The 19,225-nt window shown below is 42.4% G+C and overlaps 1 protein-coding gene across 5 annotated transcripts in view; it reads left to right on the forward strand.

Moving 5' to 3' along the window:
* usp36 (ubiquitin specific peptidase 36) overlaps nt 1–16,912 on the forward strand; it is a 77,167-nt gene extending 60,255 nt beyond the window's left edge. For 2 of the 5 annotated variants that reach the window (XM_041216877.1, XM_041216878.1), the window contains exons 18-19: nt 13,825–13,850; nt 14,502–16,912. In XM_041216877.1, the coding sequence (XP_041072811.1) occupies nt 13,825–13,850; nt 14,502–14,909 (434 nt within the window). In that variant the 3' untranslated portion in view covers nt 14,910–16,912. Of the gene's footprint in view, nt 1–1,884; nt 7,277–13,824; nt 13,851–14,501 lie in introns of those variants that run through there. The other 3 variants (XR_005946583.1, XR_005946584.1, XM_041216879.1) reach the window with 3 other exon arrangements.
* Nucleotides 16,913–19,225: the final 2,313 nt, after the last annotated feature.

Below are 19,225 nucleotides of genomic sequence, written 5' to 3' on the forward strand. Positions count from 1 at the left end.
GCCTGTGCCTTCGGCTGCCTAGGCCCTAAATGCAAAATCCATCCCTTAACCTCTTTGCTTCTCCATCTCTTTCTTCTCCTCTAAACTGCTTCTTAAAACCTAGACGGGGACAGAATTTTGCCCTTGACGTGCGAGATCGGTGGGGGCGGTTGGAAATCCGACCACCATCCACGATCTACAATGCACCGCAATTTTAACACAGGCAGGCCAATTAAGGCCCACCCTGCGTGATACGTGAGCAGCAGCCTGTGTGGGCGGGGGGTGGAGTGCAAGCCAGCCTAGTGCATGGAAGAGCACTGAGTAATCTCCCTGAGGCACATGAGCAGGGACATGTTTTTAAATTAAAAATTAAATTAAAAATTTTAAAATTTTAAAATTTTTAATTTAAATTAAAATTTTTTAATTTAAATTAAAAATTAAAGTTTTTATTTCATTGGTATTTGCTTTTGGAAACTTTATCCTGCTCGTGGATGAGGTTTCCAAAAAAAAATGCAAAGGCCACTTGGCCTTTTTGCCTGCCCGTCAACCTTCAGGTTCAAAGGGCAGTGAAAAATTCAGGACAACTGATTGCTTCATGGCCTTAATAGGCCTTTTAATTGTCGGTGGGCGCACTGCCAGCTCCGGCACGCACCAGCCAGCCAAACTATCTCGTTGACGTCGGCGCGCTCGGCCGACGTCAACACCTGTCATTTCACACTTGGTCAGGCGCGCGCCCACCCACTGAGCTAAAAATTCTGGCCCAAGTTATCGGTTGCCTGTCCTAATCTTATGTGGCTTGGTGTCAAATTTTTCTTGATATTACTCTTGTCAAGCGCCTTGGAAAGTTTTGTTATGTTAAAGGCACTGTATAAATGCAAGTTGTTGCTGCCTCGGAAAACTCCCTTGTTCTTCACTAGTATGAATTATACCACTTCCCATAGAGTTGTTTTTGTAGCTTTGAATAATTGTGGGTCAACTTAGTCCTATGGAGTGTACCAGGTAATGGATTGAAGTTGTCCAAAGTAATCGCACAGAATTGCGAGCCCATAGAGGAAAAGTGTATTCAAATCCAGGAAAGAGTATTTGCACCATTCAAGTCCTCTCCCCAGAAATTGATTTCCATGACAACAATGTGGCTTTCTCCTCCCCAGGCAATGGTGCGAGCATGGGAGTGTGTCCCACTCCCAATTCTTGTGCAATCGGTTGTGCCTCCTCTACTCTGTTCTCTTCCCCTTTCTTTGCATCATGTCTCCCCGACCCTCCCCTCTTACCCCCTCCCCCCAAATTCAAAATCCAGGATTTGCTCTTGAAGTTGCTCCTTAAGTCTTTTTCCAACATGATTGCCCTTATTCTAGGCCAGGTTGTTCTTAATGTTTTATTGTTGTATAATTCTACAATATTTATTATTTGAAATTGAGTGTTTATGTTGTGGATTTCCTTTCCTCATTTATAAATTGTTTGCAAGGCAGTCAGTTTAATGCTTAAATTCCAGGTGCCTGTGTGGTCAATTTTTGCACATTTATTAATTTTCAGATAAAAACTAAAAATCGCTTTCTTCATTTCTATTAGATATAAATAAACAGCAAATATTACGTACTTCTTTTCAAATTCGTATATTTTTGCAATTTTTGTTCAGTTTGTTAAAACCAGATCAGATCTCAATAACTCAGTTACATTATTTTTGTATTTAAAATATTTGTGATGAAATGAGAGATGATTAATTTTTTAACCATCTAAGTTGCTTTTTCATGCCAACTACAAAGCTTCAGAAGAGTGCATATTGCACAATGTAGTTAAGTTGGAATAGTTAACAAGGGAAAATGTGTATAGAATATTACCAAAGTAAATTGTTTCAAATTAACACACACATGTTTATATCCTTAATAATTTCACTTGCTTTTGCAGTGGTAAATGACTTCAGTTAATTGAAGAAGCCCACAGGAAGACGAGGCGCTGAAAGCTGTTTAGCCATACAGACCCATGTTCAGTGTCTTTGTTTTTGGTTTGAACATCAAGACTGATGCTGAAGCAGTTCATGTTGGCTGCAAACCCAAATTAAGATGTTTGGAGGAGAGGTTCAATCGTATTAACAGAGCTGTGTAACATGGTATTAAACCAACCATGAACTGAGGGTCTGCAGTTGAGTCTGGATTAAATGCCTACAAGTTTATGAAACTTAACGTCCAATCAAGAGCAAAAACTGGATTCAGAACTCCATGGAAATGCAGTGTGTTAGATTGTTTCTGGTTTATGCGACAATATGCAGAATCGCATTGCCACTATATTCATTTTCTCTTGCCCTTGGAGGTATGAAAACGGAAGTCCTATATTTCATTGTAGCAGCTAGTCATGATATTCAGTGGAAATGTTGGCCAAAGGCTGTGTGTGCATTTTTACCAGTTCGTTGGTCATTGACAAATGTCCCATTTTGTTATAGATATGTTCAGATTCATCTGATGATCAAATTGAGGTAATAAGCCAAGACCCTGCTTTTTGGAAGTTCTGCACTGTTAGCCGCTTCTATTAACTTGCATTTTTGCAAATTATGTTTACTTGAATAGTTCTATTTACAACATAAAATGTAGGCATTGTTTTTTTTTTAAATTCCGTCACTTGCACGGAACTACATTTCTCACTAGCTGCCAATTTTTTCTACCTGCTTTTCCCGATTTCTCTTTTGCTTAATGAGTGAAGGAAAAATATATTTACCCTCTTTTGTCCTTTTGGGACAACTAATTTTTGGATTCATTGATAAGTACCATTCTTAAACTGTACAAAATACTTAGCCTTCCCCTTCCCTCTCCCGACGGTGTCCCAGTTGACAGTTTATTGTTATGTAAGCCTGCCATCTCACTTTATTTAATGCAATATATCAAGTCTGTTTGACAGTTTGCAAAAGTGCCTAAAAAACGGATATCATTCAGTACCGCTTTTGAGAGCAGAAGGGAATTGACTACAAATTAAAATGCAGTATTTTGAGTTTGAGTCAAAATTATCTATTGTCATGTTTTTTAATTTTCATTTGAGCAATATTAGGAAACAAATATTTTGTTAGACACCAGAAAAAATTCTCTGTTTCTAGGGAATACGTTAGAATAATGTTCTGAATGTCATGATTAGTTGCTTAGAAAATCAACTTTTCCAGAGTTATCAGATTACTATATGGGGAAATTTACCCCTCCAAGCTTTTATTTCTCACCCTGTGTAATAAGATAGTTTCAATTTCATTCAATCTTTCTTCTACGATAAGTATATTCACTGTTAAAGGTGCTCATTACTCTTTCCAGCAGGGTACTGTCATGCCAAAATAGCATGTAGAATTGGTACTCTGAGATGAAACCAGAAACTGAGGATTATCAAAACATAACAAGGCATTACTGCACACATTAATCAGTGATTTACTGACTACAGAATTTGTCGGTTTATAAAGCACCAATTTAAAGTTCACCTTCCCTTTGTTTGTTTCAAATCTTCAGCTTTAAAACCAAGACACATTGTCTTTCATTGAACAAATTCCTGTAAAAATACCAGTGTAAGTAACTAAATAGTTAGGTGCTTCAGGATATTGGTTATAAAGAGAAAATATTAAAGTACTGATGTGAAATATGTTAATATTAGGAAAGGGTGTAGTTAGAATAAAAAAAACTTTCCTGTGGAAAAGTGTCACTTATAATGGTTGAATTATCAAGAGTTTACATTTTGTTTGTAAAAATGTATTTTAAAAAGTTACAAATTTGAGTACCAGCCCAGTTCATACCTTTGTTTAGATTGTATTGAAATGATCGAATATTGTGTTTTGCGAATTCTGACGAACAACAAAAAGTAATTTGCCAATGTACAACGTATTGAGTTCAGTTCAATGACGTGTGATTCAAGTTTTCAGTATTACCTGAAATGATTTGTTGAAATGAGATTTACCTGGTTAACTGATTTTTTATAAAAGACATTTGTAGCTCCAAAACTGCATTTGAGCTTTTCTGATATCGGGCTTAACTCAATTGCAATTTCTGGGGCATATCATTCCAACATTTGGCGGCAGAGAGAAAGCAATTTCTGCTAATTGTTGAATGTATTTTGCTTTCTTTAATTTTGTGAAACAATTTTAAATTCACTGAGCACTCAGTGGTAATCTGGTGCCTCCATTGCAGCTAAAGTTACAAAGTTCTCATGGTTAACTAGGGTCTTCGGTAATAAACATCTTGTGCTTCAATTAAATTCCATTAGGAGTCCAACAATATTCAGATTTGTGCTTTTACTGGTAATTCCACCATCAAGTGATATATTCTGCTATTTATCTGTTAGATTTTTAATAGAATTAACAAATGGAATTACTTGAAACCATATCACAAACCAAACCATATAAATGTATAAATAAACTAGTTAATACTTTGCCATGTGGTCACCATTTACTCATGACCTTTCATCTATAAATTAAGAAAATAAAACTATCAATTGTTTGGCTTACAATAGTGGTAAAATTATTCACATGTGCCTAGCTACTGAGACATTACTTGTTTGAAAAAACTTACAAACCAATTGTGATTATCATATATAGATTGGGAGGATTTTTGCATGCCAATCAATTGTTAGTATTAATTTTAAGACGGAGTTTGGTCTCCTGGTCTGTTGTTGCTAACTGGCAGTTGTCAGTCGCTTGTTGTTGAAATTCAAAAATTCATTTTAGTTTAGGCTCCTATCGTTTCACATTGGGTGACTGGTGCAGGAGAGATTTGGTAAACGAAGGGAAATACTTGAGGCATCTCCATTGGTTGTTGTGGTTAGGTAGACATTTCAGCGTTGTGACCTGACTGAAGCAAGGGGTCCTCTCAGAGCAGCTGCCTTGGTGAATGAAAACCTGAGCAATAGGTTGGTAAGGCTGTCATAAACTTAGAATTTTGGTCTGAAATGCATTTATCTGGCAGTTCTAAATTTCAGCTGGTAGATGCAGTGGTTTGGAGGGTGAAGGGATCTGTGATCGGGCTTGTGGTGTCTAAGCCATTGGTTTAAAGAGTGTTTATCATAAGAGCTAACAATGGCAAAGGAGGAGGCCATTTGGCCCATTGAATTGATGCTGGCTTTCTGCAGAGTAATCCTGTCGGCCCCATTCCCCTGCTCTATCCCCATAGCCCTCTAAGTTTGTTTTACTCAAGCGCCCATCCAATTGCCTCTTGAAATCATTGATCGTCCACCTCCCTCATAGGCAATAAGTTCCAGGTCATTGCCATTTGCTGCGTTAACAAGTTCTTCCTCACATCCCCCACAAATCCGTTGTCCATAATCTTGTACACCTTTATCAAGTTTCAGATCTTCCTTCAACCTCCTTCGCTCCAAGCAGAACAACCCCAGTTTCTGCAGCCTAATCTTGTAGCTAAAGTCCCTCATCCTTGGTAAATCTCCTCGGCATCCTTCCAAAGCGTGGACCAGAGCTTCACACACTACTCTAGTCTCCTAACCAGACCTTTGTAAAGGTTTAGCATAACGTCCCTGCTTTTGTACTGCATTTATGAAGCTCTAGATCCCATTTGCGTCACCAATTCCTCTCTGTGCCCTGCCACTTTTGGAGATCCACTCAGTTTCCTCTGTCCCAGTGTTCAGCAGTATATTCAATGGATGCCCATGTCATTGCTCGCTTCTAATGAGCAGCAGTGTTTAACAGCTCTTTCTCTTTAAGGTTGCTATTTAAGTATTTCCCCTGGGAAGCTGCCCAAGTACCAAAGTTAGGGAATTGCAGCTGGCTGTGTACTCCAGAGGTTAATTGGAGAGCAGTTCTCACTGTTCATAACTTTCTGGCTTTGGGTCAGAAGAACCCAGCATGAAATAACTGTGTTCTTTAAAGTTTGGTTTGCATTAGGAACAGAGTGTGGCTTCTGGAGTGTGCCACATACACACTGGACACAGTTTTTTTTAATGTGTTTGTATCAGGTGAACAAAAAACATATGGGCTGCATATTTTGCTGTTATTGGTACACTCAGTGCTTAGGCTTTCTGTGCTTCCACCTAAAGCAAACATAAGCAAAACTGAATTGGATATGATGAGCATTGTTGGTTGACTCTCCCTCTGTTATTGTAACAAGTAGAGCAAATATCTATGTTGGAATTATGCTTTCAAAAATTTAATGTTTAGTTTGAAACAAATTTGTCTAGTTCCTTAAATGTAGGGGCTCCAAGTGGAGGATCAAGAACTACAAGCAGCCCTGCTCCTTAAAGAAAATCTTTAGGTCTAGATGAAGCTCCATTTTTAAATCTAGGGATTGTGTTTCATATGTTGGGCTTAGTCATAGTGTTCAAATTTTAATTTGTAATTTCTTAAAATTTCTGGTAACCAAGAGCACAGCTGAAGATATAGGTAGTTTCTCATACCATTAAAATATCCCCATATAGCTGTCATATCGGCAAACAAATTAATAAATAGTATAAAACTAAAAGCGCATTTCTGTTCCTCCACCACGCGCCCCCCCCCACCCCGCCCCTCCCCGTCCACAACTCTACACATCTTCAACCACACTCAAATGTTGAAGTGATCTAATGTTGCAAACATGATGGTGCAAAATTAAAGAAAGCAGGATCATTTCTAGACGAATCTACTTTAAAACTTTGTACAGAAATTATTCATCACTTGAGTGCAATATCCAAGATTGAGCACCATTATCACACAGCGTTTGCATTTGTATTGAAAATGTTATCACATTTTGTTCTGACCTGATGGTGGATTTGTCTCTTTTATGAAGTACCCAATTGCGGTCTAAGTTTAGGTGTTTGGTTCTGGACTGTGTAGAAAATGCTGACCTGATACCAGAATTGGTATAGAATATCCTGTGCTTCCAGTAAGCTCAGAATTGAAAGTTTTGTGATTTTCTTAATTTTTTTCATGTTGCTGTCACAGATTCCATCACCTCTGACCCATACTGAAGGCCATTTAGAATGGTGGCTGTCAATTGCCAGTAGCTATTTTAAAAAAAAAGATTTATTATATTTAAAATATATATGGGTCAAGTAATTGACTAGTATCAATGCAGTTACTATAGGGCACAGTTTCAGGGTTTCAAGCTTTGATCATATAACTGTTATTGTGAATTATCTACAATATATATCTATTTTAGTATTCTGATTTGCCTCATGTTATCTTGATGGTTTTGAACACTTTCTCGTTTGAAGGTTTCTTCCTTCTGGTTAAGTGTTCAGTCTTGGCATTGTGTTTTGCCATCTGCCTTTTATTGATAAAGTATCTCTTGAAAGTGTGTGCAATAATATTGTCTGTCTTAGTGACGTAGATAAAATATATGTACGTTTATATAAATTTACTGTGTTTTCATCCACTTTTTAAAATATATCAAACCGTTTATAGCTGATGTATGTTTTATCCTCAACATACTTGCATTCCTCGTTACTTTCAAAGTGTATTTGAAAATGTTCCACTAGTTTGATAGTCTGCTGCTGTTTTGACCTGTAACATACATCTTTTTGAAGAGAACAAGTCAAAATGTGTAGATTAGAAATAAAAACATAGCCATAGTTTAGAAGTTATGCGTGAGATCTGAATGCAAGTAAAATTTATGCATTTTTTTTTCCTGCCATAAAGTTTGAATTGAAATTCAGGCCAGTTGACACCAGAGGCTGATTTAGATTTTTTAAATTGTTGAATTGTTTTAAATACCAGATATTAAATTCAATTTTAACTGAGTTTAAGGCTATTTAATGCACTAGATCTTGGTTGAGTTGATCTTTACTCTATCATCTCTGTAATCTACAATACTTTATCAACATATCAGCCTTAAATATATGCAATTTTGTGATTGGGTTAATTTTTTTAAATGGCCATGTTAAGAATTGGCAGTCATGGAACTGACGTGATATAAGAGGATTTTGCCTTTACAGCAACCTCAATATCTCTTAGCAGAGCAGTCTAACTAGCAATTTAACTCTTTCACTGTCGAGCTTTTGGAAAGTATGTCAAGTGGACAGAAAGCATTGCAAGTCATAGTGCACAAAGCAAAATTTCCTTTTGCAAATTTCCACTGGAGACTTAGCACCTGGTTATATTGGTGGAGCAGGACCTTGTGGAAAATGATGAACTGAACATATTTCCTGAGCAGTATCAAAATTTGCCCAGGTAAATTTACCAGATGTTCACCTAATCATCTACCAGTTTTCTGCAATGGAGAGCAGTGAAGTGCCACTTTGGTTTCCAATGGTTCAGACCACAGAGGCAAAGCCTTCCTTCTACAGCCTCCATCCATGAAACACTTTGCTATCCAGAAAGACTTGATTCATCTCCGATCTTAGAAGTTGAAAATTAGTTTAAAAACTAAATGTTCCCAACAGGGATAAATTGCTGTGGCTGGGGGAAGGATACTTTCTCAAAATTGTCAGACTTTAATTCCTGATACGTCACAATACCATGGGTAGCAGTTGAGGAATTGGAGTTCAATGAATTGGAATTAAGAAAGAAATTCATCACTGGCTATTACCCATTGTCTCTTGTATTGCAGGATCCTTAAATGTTCTTGTTCTGGCATGTGATCCGCTGAAGCTCTGCTTTTTCAGTCATCTGATTTAACATGTAGTTTTGTTCCATTTGTAATTCATCAGCGATCTGTCTTTAGGTGAACTTCATACAATTACTATATTTTTCAGGAGTTTTTAAACTTTTATTTAACACCTCCCAAAATTGCAGATCCATAGGATTTCATCAGGAGAATTTAGGAGAAACTTTTTAATGCAGTTAATGTTTAGATGTGGAATTTGCTATCACATGGAGTAACTGGGGGTGGATAGGGTAGATTTTTAAGGGGAGACTAAATAAGAACATAAGTGAGAAAGGAATAGAAAATAAAGCAGATAAAAATAATTGGAGGAGGTTGGAAGAAGGCTCGTGTGGAACATAAACATCGGGATAGTCCAGTTTGACCTGTACTTGGGGGGTGGTGGTACAGATACTGTCACGTGACCAGTAATCCAGAGAACAAGGGTCATTCTCTGGGGACGCAAGTTTGAATCCTACCATGGCAGATAGTGAAATTTTTGATTCAATAAAAATCTGGAATTAAAAGTCTACTGATGATCAGTGTCATAAAAACCCTGGTTCACTAATGTCCTTTAGGGAAGGAAATCTGCAGTCCTTACCTGGCCTGGCCTACATATGACTCCAGACCCACAGCACACCCACAGTTGACTCTTAACTACCCTTTCAAATGGCCTAGCAAGTCAAATCACTTAAAAAGTCTAAAAGGAATGGAATTCGACAGATCACCCAGCATCAACCTAAGCACCAGAAATATCAAAGGCACACCGAGTCATATCGACCCAGCCAAGTTCTTGTTTACAGCTGGGGGCTAGTGTCAAAATTGGGGGAGCTGTCTCATAGACATGGAAACATATCTTACAATGTCCCAGACATCAACATCATCCCTGGTGTCAGAGGTGGTAGCATAGTGCTATACAGTCAGGAGGGAGTTGCCCTCGGAGTCCTCTACATGGACTCCAGACCTCGTGACATCAGGTCAAACATGGGCAAGGAAACCTCCTGCTGATGAAATCAGTACTTATCCTGTTGAACATAATTTCTAGGAAGCACTGAGAGTGGCAAGAGTGCAACGTGTACTCTGGGGTGCCAGGACTTCAATGTTCATCACCAAGAGTGGTTTATTAGCACCACCACTGACACTGGGTCAGCGGCAGGTGGTGAGGGAACCAACAAGAGGGAAAAACATACTTGACCTTATCCTCATCAACCTGCCTGCCATAGATGCACCTGCCCATGATGGTATCTGTGGGAGTGATTACTGCGCAGTCCTTGTGGAGACGAATTCCCATCTTCACATTGAGGATACCCTCCATCATGTTGCATGGCACTACCACCGTGCTAAATGGGATAGATTTCGAACAATTCCAGCAACTCAAGGGCAGTCACTCAAGACTGGGCATCCATGAGGTGCTGTGGGCCATCGGCAGCAGCAGAGTTGTACTTGAACACAATCTGTAACCTCATGGCCCGGTATATCCTCCACTCTACTGTTCCCATCAAGCCAGGGGATCAACCCTGGTTTAATGAAGATTGCAAGGGGGCACACCAGGAGCAGCACTGGGCATACCTAAAAATGAGGTGTCAATCTGATGAAACTACAATACAGGACTACTAGCATGCCAAACAGCATAAGCAGCAAGACATAGAACTAAGCGATTCCACAACCAACAGATCAGATCTAAGCTCTGCAGTCCTGCCGCATCCAGTTGTGAATATTGGTGGATAATTAAACTCATTGGAGGAGGAGGCTCCACAAATATCCCCATCTTCAATGACAGGGGAGCCCAGCACATCAGTACAAAGCAACCTTCAGTCAGAAGTGCCGAGCGGGCAATCCACTTTGGTCTCCCCTGGTGGTCCCCAGCATCACAGGTGCCAGTTTCCAGCCAATTTGATTCAATCCACATGAGATCAAGGAATGGCTGAAGGCACTAGATATTGCAAAGGTTTTGGGCCCTGACCACTCTCAACACTCTGGCAATAGCATTGAGGACTTGTGCTCCAGAACTTGCCGCGCCCCTAACCAAGCTGTTTCAGTATAGCTACAACATGGGCATCTACCGGCAATGTGGAAAATTGCCCAGGTATGTCCTGTACACAAAAAGCAGGACAATTCAACCCAGCCAGTTACTGCTCCATCAGACTGCTCTCCTCCATCAGTCAAGTGATGGAAGGGGTCATCAATAGTGCAGTCAGGCGGCACTTGCTTAGCAATAACCTGCTCACTGCTCAGTTTGGGTTCGGCCAGGGCCACTCAGCTCCTGACCTCATTACAGCCTTGGTTTAAACATGGACAAAAGAGCTGAACTCCTGAGGTGAGGTAAGAGTGACTGCCTTTGACATCAAGATAGCATTTGACCGAGCGTGGGATCAAGGAGCCCTAGCAAAACTGGAGTAAATGGGAATCGGGGGGAAAACTCTCCACTGATTGAAGTCATACCTAGCACAAAGTTAAAATGGTTGAGGTTGTTGGAGGTTCAATCATCTCAGTTCCCGGGCATTGCTGCAGGAGACCCTCAGGATAGTGTCCTCGGCCCAACCATCTTCAGCTGCTTCATCAATGACCTTCCCTCCATCATAAGCTTAGAAGTGGGGACGCTCGCTGATGATTGCACAATGTTCCTTACCATTTACAATGACTCAGATGTGATTCGTGTCACCCAAGTGCCAGGCAATGACCATCTCCAACAAAAGAGAATCTAACCGTCACCCCATGTCATTTAATGACATTACAATCACTGACTCCCACTATCAACATCCTGGGGTTACCATTGACCAGAAATTGAAATATTATATAAGTACTGTGGCTTCAAGAGCAGGTCAGAGGCTCTGAATCCTGTGGTGAGGAACTCACTTCCTGACTTCCCAAAGCCTGTCCCCCTCTACAAGGCGCAAGTCAGGAGTGTGATGGAATACTCGCCACTTGCCTGGATGAGTGCAACTCCAACAATGCTCAAGAAGCTTGATATCATCCAGGACAAAGCAGCCTTCTTGAATGCCACCCTATCCACAAACGTTCACTCCCACGCATAGTGCCGCAGTGTGTATCATCTACAAGATGCACTGCAGGAACTTAGCACCTTCCGAAGCTATGACCACTACCATTTTAGAAGGGCAGCAGGCATGTGGGAACCTATAAGTTCCCCTCCAAGCCACTCACCATCCTGACTTGGACATATATCACCATTCCTTCATTGTCACTGGGTCAAAATCGCAGAACTCCCTCCCTAAAGCGCTGTGGGTTTACCTACACCACAGGGACTGCAGCGATTCAAGAAGGCAGTTCACTGCCACCTTAAATGGTAATTAGTATTGGACAATAAATGCTGACTTATACCACAACACCCACATCCCATGAATGAATAAAAAAAAACTTTGTAATCACCTCCAAGTTCCCCTCCAGGTCTTGCACCATCCTGACTTGGACATGTATTGCTGTTCCTTCATTTCACTGTGTCAAAATCCTGAAACTTGTTGCCTAAAGCACTGTGGAAATAACCTTCACGTCTGCAATGATTCAAAAAGGTGACTCACCACCCCCTTTTCAATGGCAACTAGGAATGGGCAATAAAACCTAGCCTTGCTAGCAATGTCTATATCCTGAGAATGCTTTTTAACCTTCCTGTTGAAGTTATGAACATTGGGATACTGTTTGCAGTCTTGGCTCCAATCCTGGTTTTTAGGAATGAATGAACCTGAAATTCTCAGGAATGTTGTCTGAGATAAAATCTGACCACTGGAATTTGGAGGATAGTGCTGCACAGGTGGCTTTCTTGGTCCAGAGAATTTACCCATTGTGAATCTGCTTTTTTGACTGTTGTGTCAGCATTCACTATGGATGCTGCAAAGTTGACTACAGCTGTAATTTTTGAGCACTTAAACAATTTCAAGAAATTATCATTATTTATTAAATAATAATGGTGCTGAGGCCCTAACACTGATCCCTGTGGCACAGCACTCGTCACATCCTGCCAACCAGAAAATGACCCATTTATACCTAATCTTTTTGTTAGCTAGACAATCTTCTATCCATGCCATGAGCTTCTGTTTTCTGCAATGACATTTTACATGGCACCTTATCAAATGTCTTCTGGAAATCTACATACAGTACATCCACTGGTTCCCTTTTATCCACAGAACATATTACATTAAAGAACTCCATTGAATTGGTTAAACATGATTTCCCTTTCACAAAATCGTGTTTACTCTGCGCGATTACTGTGAATTTTTCTAAGTGCCCTGCTACAATGTCTTTAATAATAGCTTCCAACATTTTCCCTTTGACAGATGTTAAGCAACTGAACTGTAGTTTCCTGCTTTCTGTCTCCCTCCCTTTTTGAATAAAGGAGTTGCATTTGCTATTTTCCAATCTAATGGGACCTCTCCCAAATCTAGGGATTTTTAGAAAATTAAAACCAGTGCATCAACTATCTCACTAAACACTTTTAAGACCCTAGGATGAAGTCCATCAGGACCTGGGGACTTGTCAGCCCACAGCTCCAACAATTTGCTCAGTACTACTCTGGTGATTGTAATTTTCTTGTGTTCCTCCCTCCCTTCCATTTCCTGATTTATAGCTATTTCTCGGGTGTTACATTTAGAATATTGTGAGCAATTTTGGGCCCTGTATCTCAGGAAGGATGTGCTGGCCCTGGAGAGGGTCCAGAGGAGGTTCATGAGAATGATCCCAAGAATGAAAGGCTTAACATATGAGGAACATTTGAGCACTCTGGGTCTATACTTGATGGAGTTTAGAAGGATGAGGGAGGATCTGATTGAAACTTACAGAATACTGAAAGGTCTGGATAGAGTGGACTTGGGGAAGATGTTTCCGTTAGTAGGAGAGACTAGGACCTGAGGGCACAGCCTCAGAGTAAAGGGAAGACCTTTTAGAACAGAGATGAGGAGAAACTTCTTTAGCCAGAGAGTGGTGAATCTATGGAATTCATTGCCACAGAAGGCTGTGGAGGCCAGGTCATTGAGTGTATTTAAGACCAAGATAGATAGGCTCTTGATTGGTAAGGGGATCAAAGGTTATGGGGAGAAGGCGGGAGAATGGGGTTGAGAAACTTATGAGCCATGACTGAATGGCAGAGCAGACTTGGTGGGCCGAAAGGCCTAATTTCAGCTCTTATGGTCACTTATATCCACTATGATCGAGACTGATGCAAAATACCTAATTTCCTTAGGTATTCCTATTCAAAATTCATGTTTATTTTATTTTTATGGGGGAATGTAGTTCTGTTTAATCAAAGCCACAATTGCGGTTCTCTTGAAATACCTTTTAGTAAAGGCCTTGGCTTGTGCATTCTGTTTTTCAGCTGTAACCCAGTTTCACCAGATACAGGTAGGATTTTGCCATTAGCGGCCAAGTTACTGGCTTTCAGCATTAATCTTAAACCTGTTCTTCCCATCTTCATTTTCTAATGGTCTGTCCATCTTTTACGCTTCTCTTCAGCTGTCAGGTGTATGTGTGTTCTTCACCTTCAGTTTATTTTATATTTGAAAAGATTTTAATTCAGACAAGTGGCTGAAACACTTTCAATATAACGTTGGGTTTCAGAGCTCGCACCGATTGGATTATTTCATTGACTGCTCTTCTGGCTTTCTAAAATTTATTTGGAGAGTGATTATGGGAGAGTATACATGAAAGTCTCAATTTCCCTTGACTTTAAAATTTGGTCTGTATTGCTTGCAGTACTACTGTGTGGCCAGAAGATGGTAATAATGCACAATGCAAACTGATTTGTAAAATGCTTTAACTTTGCATTCTTGTGATTCATTCCTGTCCCTTTTTTAATAAATTAAAACTCAGCTTGATTATCGTTAAATATTTTGAATGTAGTGCAGTAAAAACATTTGGTAAGTGAAGGATAACTTTGTGAAACATCTTCATTTCTCTTGAGAACAATCTCTCACAAGTGAAATGAGTACCACGAATGAAGCAAAGCCTGCACAGAGGCTCAAGAGCAAATTACAATTTACCTTTACCTTCTAGGTCAGGTGTAGTGAAGCGATGGTTATAACCAGTCGAGCCCCAAACCAAGGGGTACGTAATACCGTTAGGGTGGCGGTGAAGGACAGCAAAGGTGGAACACCCACGGATAGTGCAGCCTTCATTAAGCGGATCCTTTCAGAGTGGTGTGGATTTGAAGCCGTGGAGATATACTGTCTGCAGGATTTCCTCAGCATTGGATACTTAGACGTGGCCTTCAAGAACGTTGCTGCCTGCGTCAAGTTCCTGAAGGTGTTCAAAAAAAAAGAGATACCAGCCGTAGATGAAGATCCTGACAGTGGAGCCACACTTTGCTCTGCAGTTGCAACTGGACCATGTGGTGGCTGTGCATCTCTACAATCCCCACGTCCCTGTCACCAATGTGCTCGCCTTCCTTGCCAGGTATGTTGACAAGGTTGGGAGCTGCACCGAGGTTAGAGACGCCTTCGGGATTTGGACCAGCCAACATCAGGTCAAGGTCACGCTCAAGACCAATGGTAAGGGAGCTATCCTCCACCCTCCTTCCAGTTTCACTATCGGGGGAAGCTGTGGCTACCTTGTCTATGCTGGGCAGCCCAAACTGCGTCGCTCATGAGGCAAGTCTGGTCATGTGGTGGCCAACTGCAGCGTCGTCCTCTGCAAGAACTACAAGCAGGAAGGGCACCAGACAAAGGACTGCAAACAGACTAAGTGCTGCAACCTGTGTGGCGAGGGAGGCCACCTCTACAGGACCTGCCCCAAACACTGCCTCACTTATGCACAGGCAGCCAAAACCAACAAGGGGTAAGCAGATGAAATGCTTAGTGTCACGACTACCAAGAACACTTGCAACCCTCCAACCACCAGTGAGCACAATGGGACAAAGGACACGGAGAGAGACAAGATGAAGGAAAAGATTGAGGCAGCAGACAGCCAATCAACAGCACTGCCCCCTGAACCTCCCACTCCTCGGGAGAGCGAATCAATGGAGAGAAACAAACAGAAAATCAGCAGGGTGAGTGGCAGCTGGTGAAGAGCCAAAAAGAAAAAGGGGCTAAGAAGGGACCAAGCCACTTGCCATTCATCTGGGAAGAGGCGTCTCACATCTGACACGGATGACAAGGCAGCTGCTCACGGACGAAGAAGGGCAAGGGTGGCACCTACAGAAGAAACGGCAAAGCTCTAGGGAGTTGGAGGACAAGACACCCGAGCTCCAGACCTTGGCGACGGTGAAGTGCTCAGCACACCCCAGCTCCGGGAAGCCAGGAGCAGCAACGCCTCAGAGGGGGAGTGGATCGGAGAGACTTCTGCAACAGAGAACAATTCAAAGCTTGTTCCTTGCATGAACCCCCAGATGCCACCTGAGTGGAACATCTCCTGTGGGTTGGTTTAGGACAGTGTCCTCAGCCCATCCAAACAAAGTAAGACAATTTGTGAACACTATGGGTATGCAAGAGCAGACCAAAGGTCTGGGACTCTCAAAGACAATGGGTTTGGTAAGCGACAAACTGCTTTAAAAATGGGGATAAAGATTGTATCCATATATGTGCATAGCATTAAATCTACTACGTGATGTGTTGCGACCTTGGATTATCTTTCCAAAGTCAAAGCTGACCTGTTTCTGCAGGAGTATGCAATACTGCACCTCAGTTCCTACAGGCAATGGGACCATGGGGCCATCAATCTGGTCGGAGGGAAACGACTCACGTTCCTCCGACCTGGGTATTCTGCTGTGGGGAGGCAACTTCTTAATCTCTGAGGTTAAGGAGGTGGTAGGCGGGAGCCTCCTTGAAGCAGATATAATGTACAAGAACGCTCCACTCCACTAAATTAACGTGTACACCTCAGCTCAAAAAAGCGAGCGGCTGGAGATCTTTCAGCAGCTCCCACTGCTGCTGGCAACCTCCAGGCCGGTCATTCTGGGCGGTGACTTCAACTGCATCATCTGGACGATTCAGCAAGGCTGACAGCAGATTGGACACTACGTCCAGATCCCTGATGGAAACAGTTAAGGATGCCAAGCTGCACGATGTCTTCAACCCAGCAGACGGAGCGCAGCATAGATATACCTGGTCACAGCCAGATGGGTCCATCCATTCCAGGATAGACTTCCTGTTTGTGTCCTGTGCGTTCACAGTCAGATCTACCGACGTCAAGCCGGTGTTCTTCTCTGACCACTGCCTCCCACCAGCTGACTGTCACAGGAAGACTAGAGGGTGGGCAGAAGGAGGAAAGGGAGGAAATTAGAAATTGGCGACCCATTTCACTGTTGACTGTGGACAATAAGATTCCATTCAAAGTCATCACCAATTGGGTGAAGTCTGTGATCCACCCTGACCAGACCTGTGCTGTGCCCGGTAGGAAGATCTCTGACAGCCTTGCGGTACTCAGGGATACGATTGCCTATGTGCAGGACAGGGGTGTGGACACCTACTTCATCAGCCTGGATCAGGCGAAGGCCTTTGACAGAATATTGTACACCTTTCTGGTGGATGTGCTCTCCAAAATGGAGTTTGGGGAGGGAATCCGTAATTGGATCCAACTGCTCTACACTAACATCAGTAGCGCAGTCTCACTCAATGGGTGGGAATCAGAAAGCTTTCCAATTAAATCTAGAGTCAGGCAGGGCTGTCCTCTCTCCCTTGTCCTGTTTGTGTGTTGCATAGAACCCTTTGCTGAGTCCATCAGGAAGGATCCGGGCATAAGAGGAGTGACGATCCCAGGCAGTGGAGGCACACAGGTCAAAGCCTCCCCATACTTGGGACGATGTCGTTGTCTTCTGCTCGGATCTGCTGTCGGTGCGCAGTCCGGTCAGCATTGGCGCCCAGTTCCAAGGTAAATCATGGCAAGAGCGAGGCCATCTTCTTTGGGAACTGAGCTGACCAATCCTTTGTCCCCTTCACCATCAGGGCTGACAGCCTGAGGGTGATGGGGATATGGTTCGGAGGGACTGGGGCATGCGTTAGAAACTGGAAGGAGCGAGTGTCTATGGTGGAAAGAACTGGGCATGTGGGAGCAATGCTCCCTCTCCATTGCAGGTAAGAACCTGGTCATCAGGTGTGAGGCACTCTTGGTGTTGCTGTATGTGGCGCGGGTCTGGCCCATTCCTCACTCCTGCGTGATGGCGATCACCCGAGTCATCTTTTGCTTTATCTGGAGGTCGAAAATGGATCGTGTCCGCAGGGGCGTGAGGTAAAAGCCTCTAGATAAAGGGGGAAAAATGTGCCCAACATCGCCCTCCTTCTGATAGCCATCTTTGTGTGCGGCTGCATCAAGCTGTGCGTAGACTCTTGGTATGCAAACACCAAGTGTCACTACACGCTGAGGATGGGTCTGGCCACACTGCTGCGGAACGCTCCAAGTAGCTGGACCGGGCCGTACCACCTGTCCCTCGTGGAAAAATTTATGCAGAGAAACACCTTTGACCACAAGTCCATCAGGCAGTGGTCGACATGTAACGTCTTAGAGGCCCTGAGGGAAAAGGAGAGGGTGGATCCTATGGGATGGTTCCCCAAGCAGACTGTCAGTCATTTGGCAGAATGCCTCATCACCAGAACTTTCCAACAAACACCAAGATGTACCTTGGCTAGTGGTCAGGAAGGCCCTCCCTGTCAGATCCTTCCAAACGCCAGGAGTCTCACCCCCTCTGCACGTTGCTCTCGAGGTGGTTGTGGTGGGGAAGAGACTGTTGTTCACCACCTTGTGGAATGTGCCTTTGTGGAGAAGGTCTGGAGAGATGCAGTGGTTTTTGTCAAGGTTCATCTCGAGCAGTGCTGTGGCACAGGACTCTGTGCTCTACAGGCTGTTCCCAGGGACGCACACCGAGACAAACATCAACTGCAGCTGGAGGATCATCAACTTGGTTAAAGATGCTCTTTAGTCTGCCCGAAACTTGTTGGTCTTCCAGTGCAAAGAATTGTCCCCGACTGAGTGTTGTAGACTGGCACATTCTAAGGTTCGGGACTACATGCTGAGGGGCACTAAAGCTTAGGGCAGCTGCCGCAATGGGGAAGAGTCTCTGTCTAAGACCTTTCTGCCATAGTGCATCAAGGGGCTGGGAAAGATAAAAACCCCTCTGGTTGTACGGCTCGCAATGAATGTGTGCATTGAATATTAACTGTTATAACTGTATTGAAGCATCACTGAGTGCAAATGATGTATGTTGATACCTCCAATACTGTCTGATTGTCTGTAATGACCATACTGAAATGATTGTAATATTCATTGATTGTATTGAAGCACCTCGTGATCCATGTGTAAAAGTTGAATATGATTGCACTTTTTTTGTGATGGCAATTTAGAAATGTTTTGCAATGTTCTTTCAGATATGAATAAAGTACATTTTATGAATAAAAAAGAAATACTGATCACTGTAGTTAGGCACTGCTGGGTTCACCGATTCAAGTGTCAGCAAACATGCTTCATGTATTTGAGTGGGTAGCACTCTTGAGTCAGAAGATTATCAGTTCAAGTCCTAATTCAGGACTTGAGCACTAAAATCACAGCTGACACTCTAGTGCAGTACTGAGCGAGTGCTGCACTGTTGGAGGTGCTGTTTTTCAGATGAAATGTTAAACCGGATGCCTCATTTGCCCATGGCACTCTTTCAAAGAGCAGGGGAGTTATCCCTGTGTCCTGGCCAATATTTATCCTTCAATCAACATCACAAAAAATATTGTTTAGTCATCACTTTGCTGTTTGTGAGGGCTTGCTGTGTGCAAATTGGCTACAGTGCTTCCTACATTATA

This window comes from Carcharodon carcharias, chromosome 22, assembly GCF_017639515.1.
Source record: "Carcharodon carcharias isolate sCarCar2 chromosome 22, sCarCar2.pri, whole genome shotgun sequence".
NCBI lineage: Eukaryota > Metazoa > Chordata > Chondrichthyes > Lamniformes > Lamnidae > Carcharodon > Carcharodon carcharias.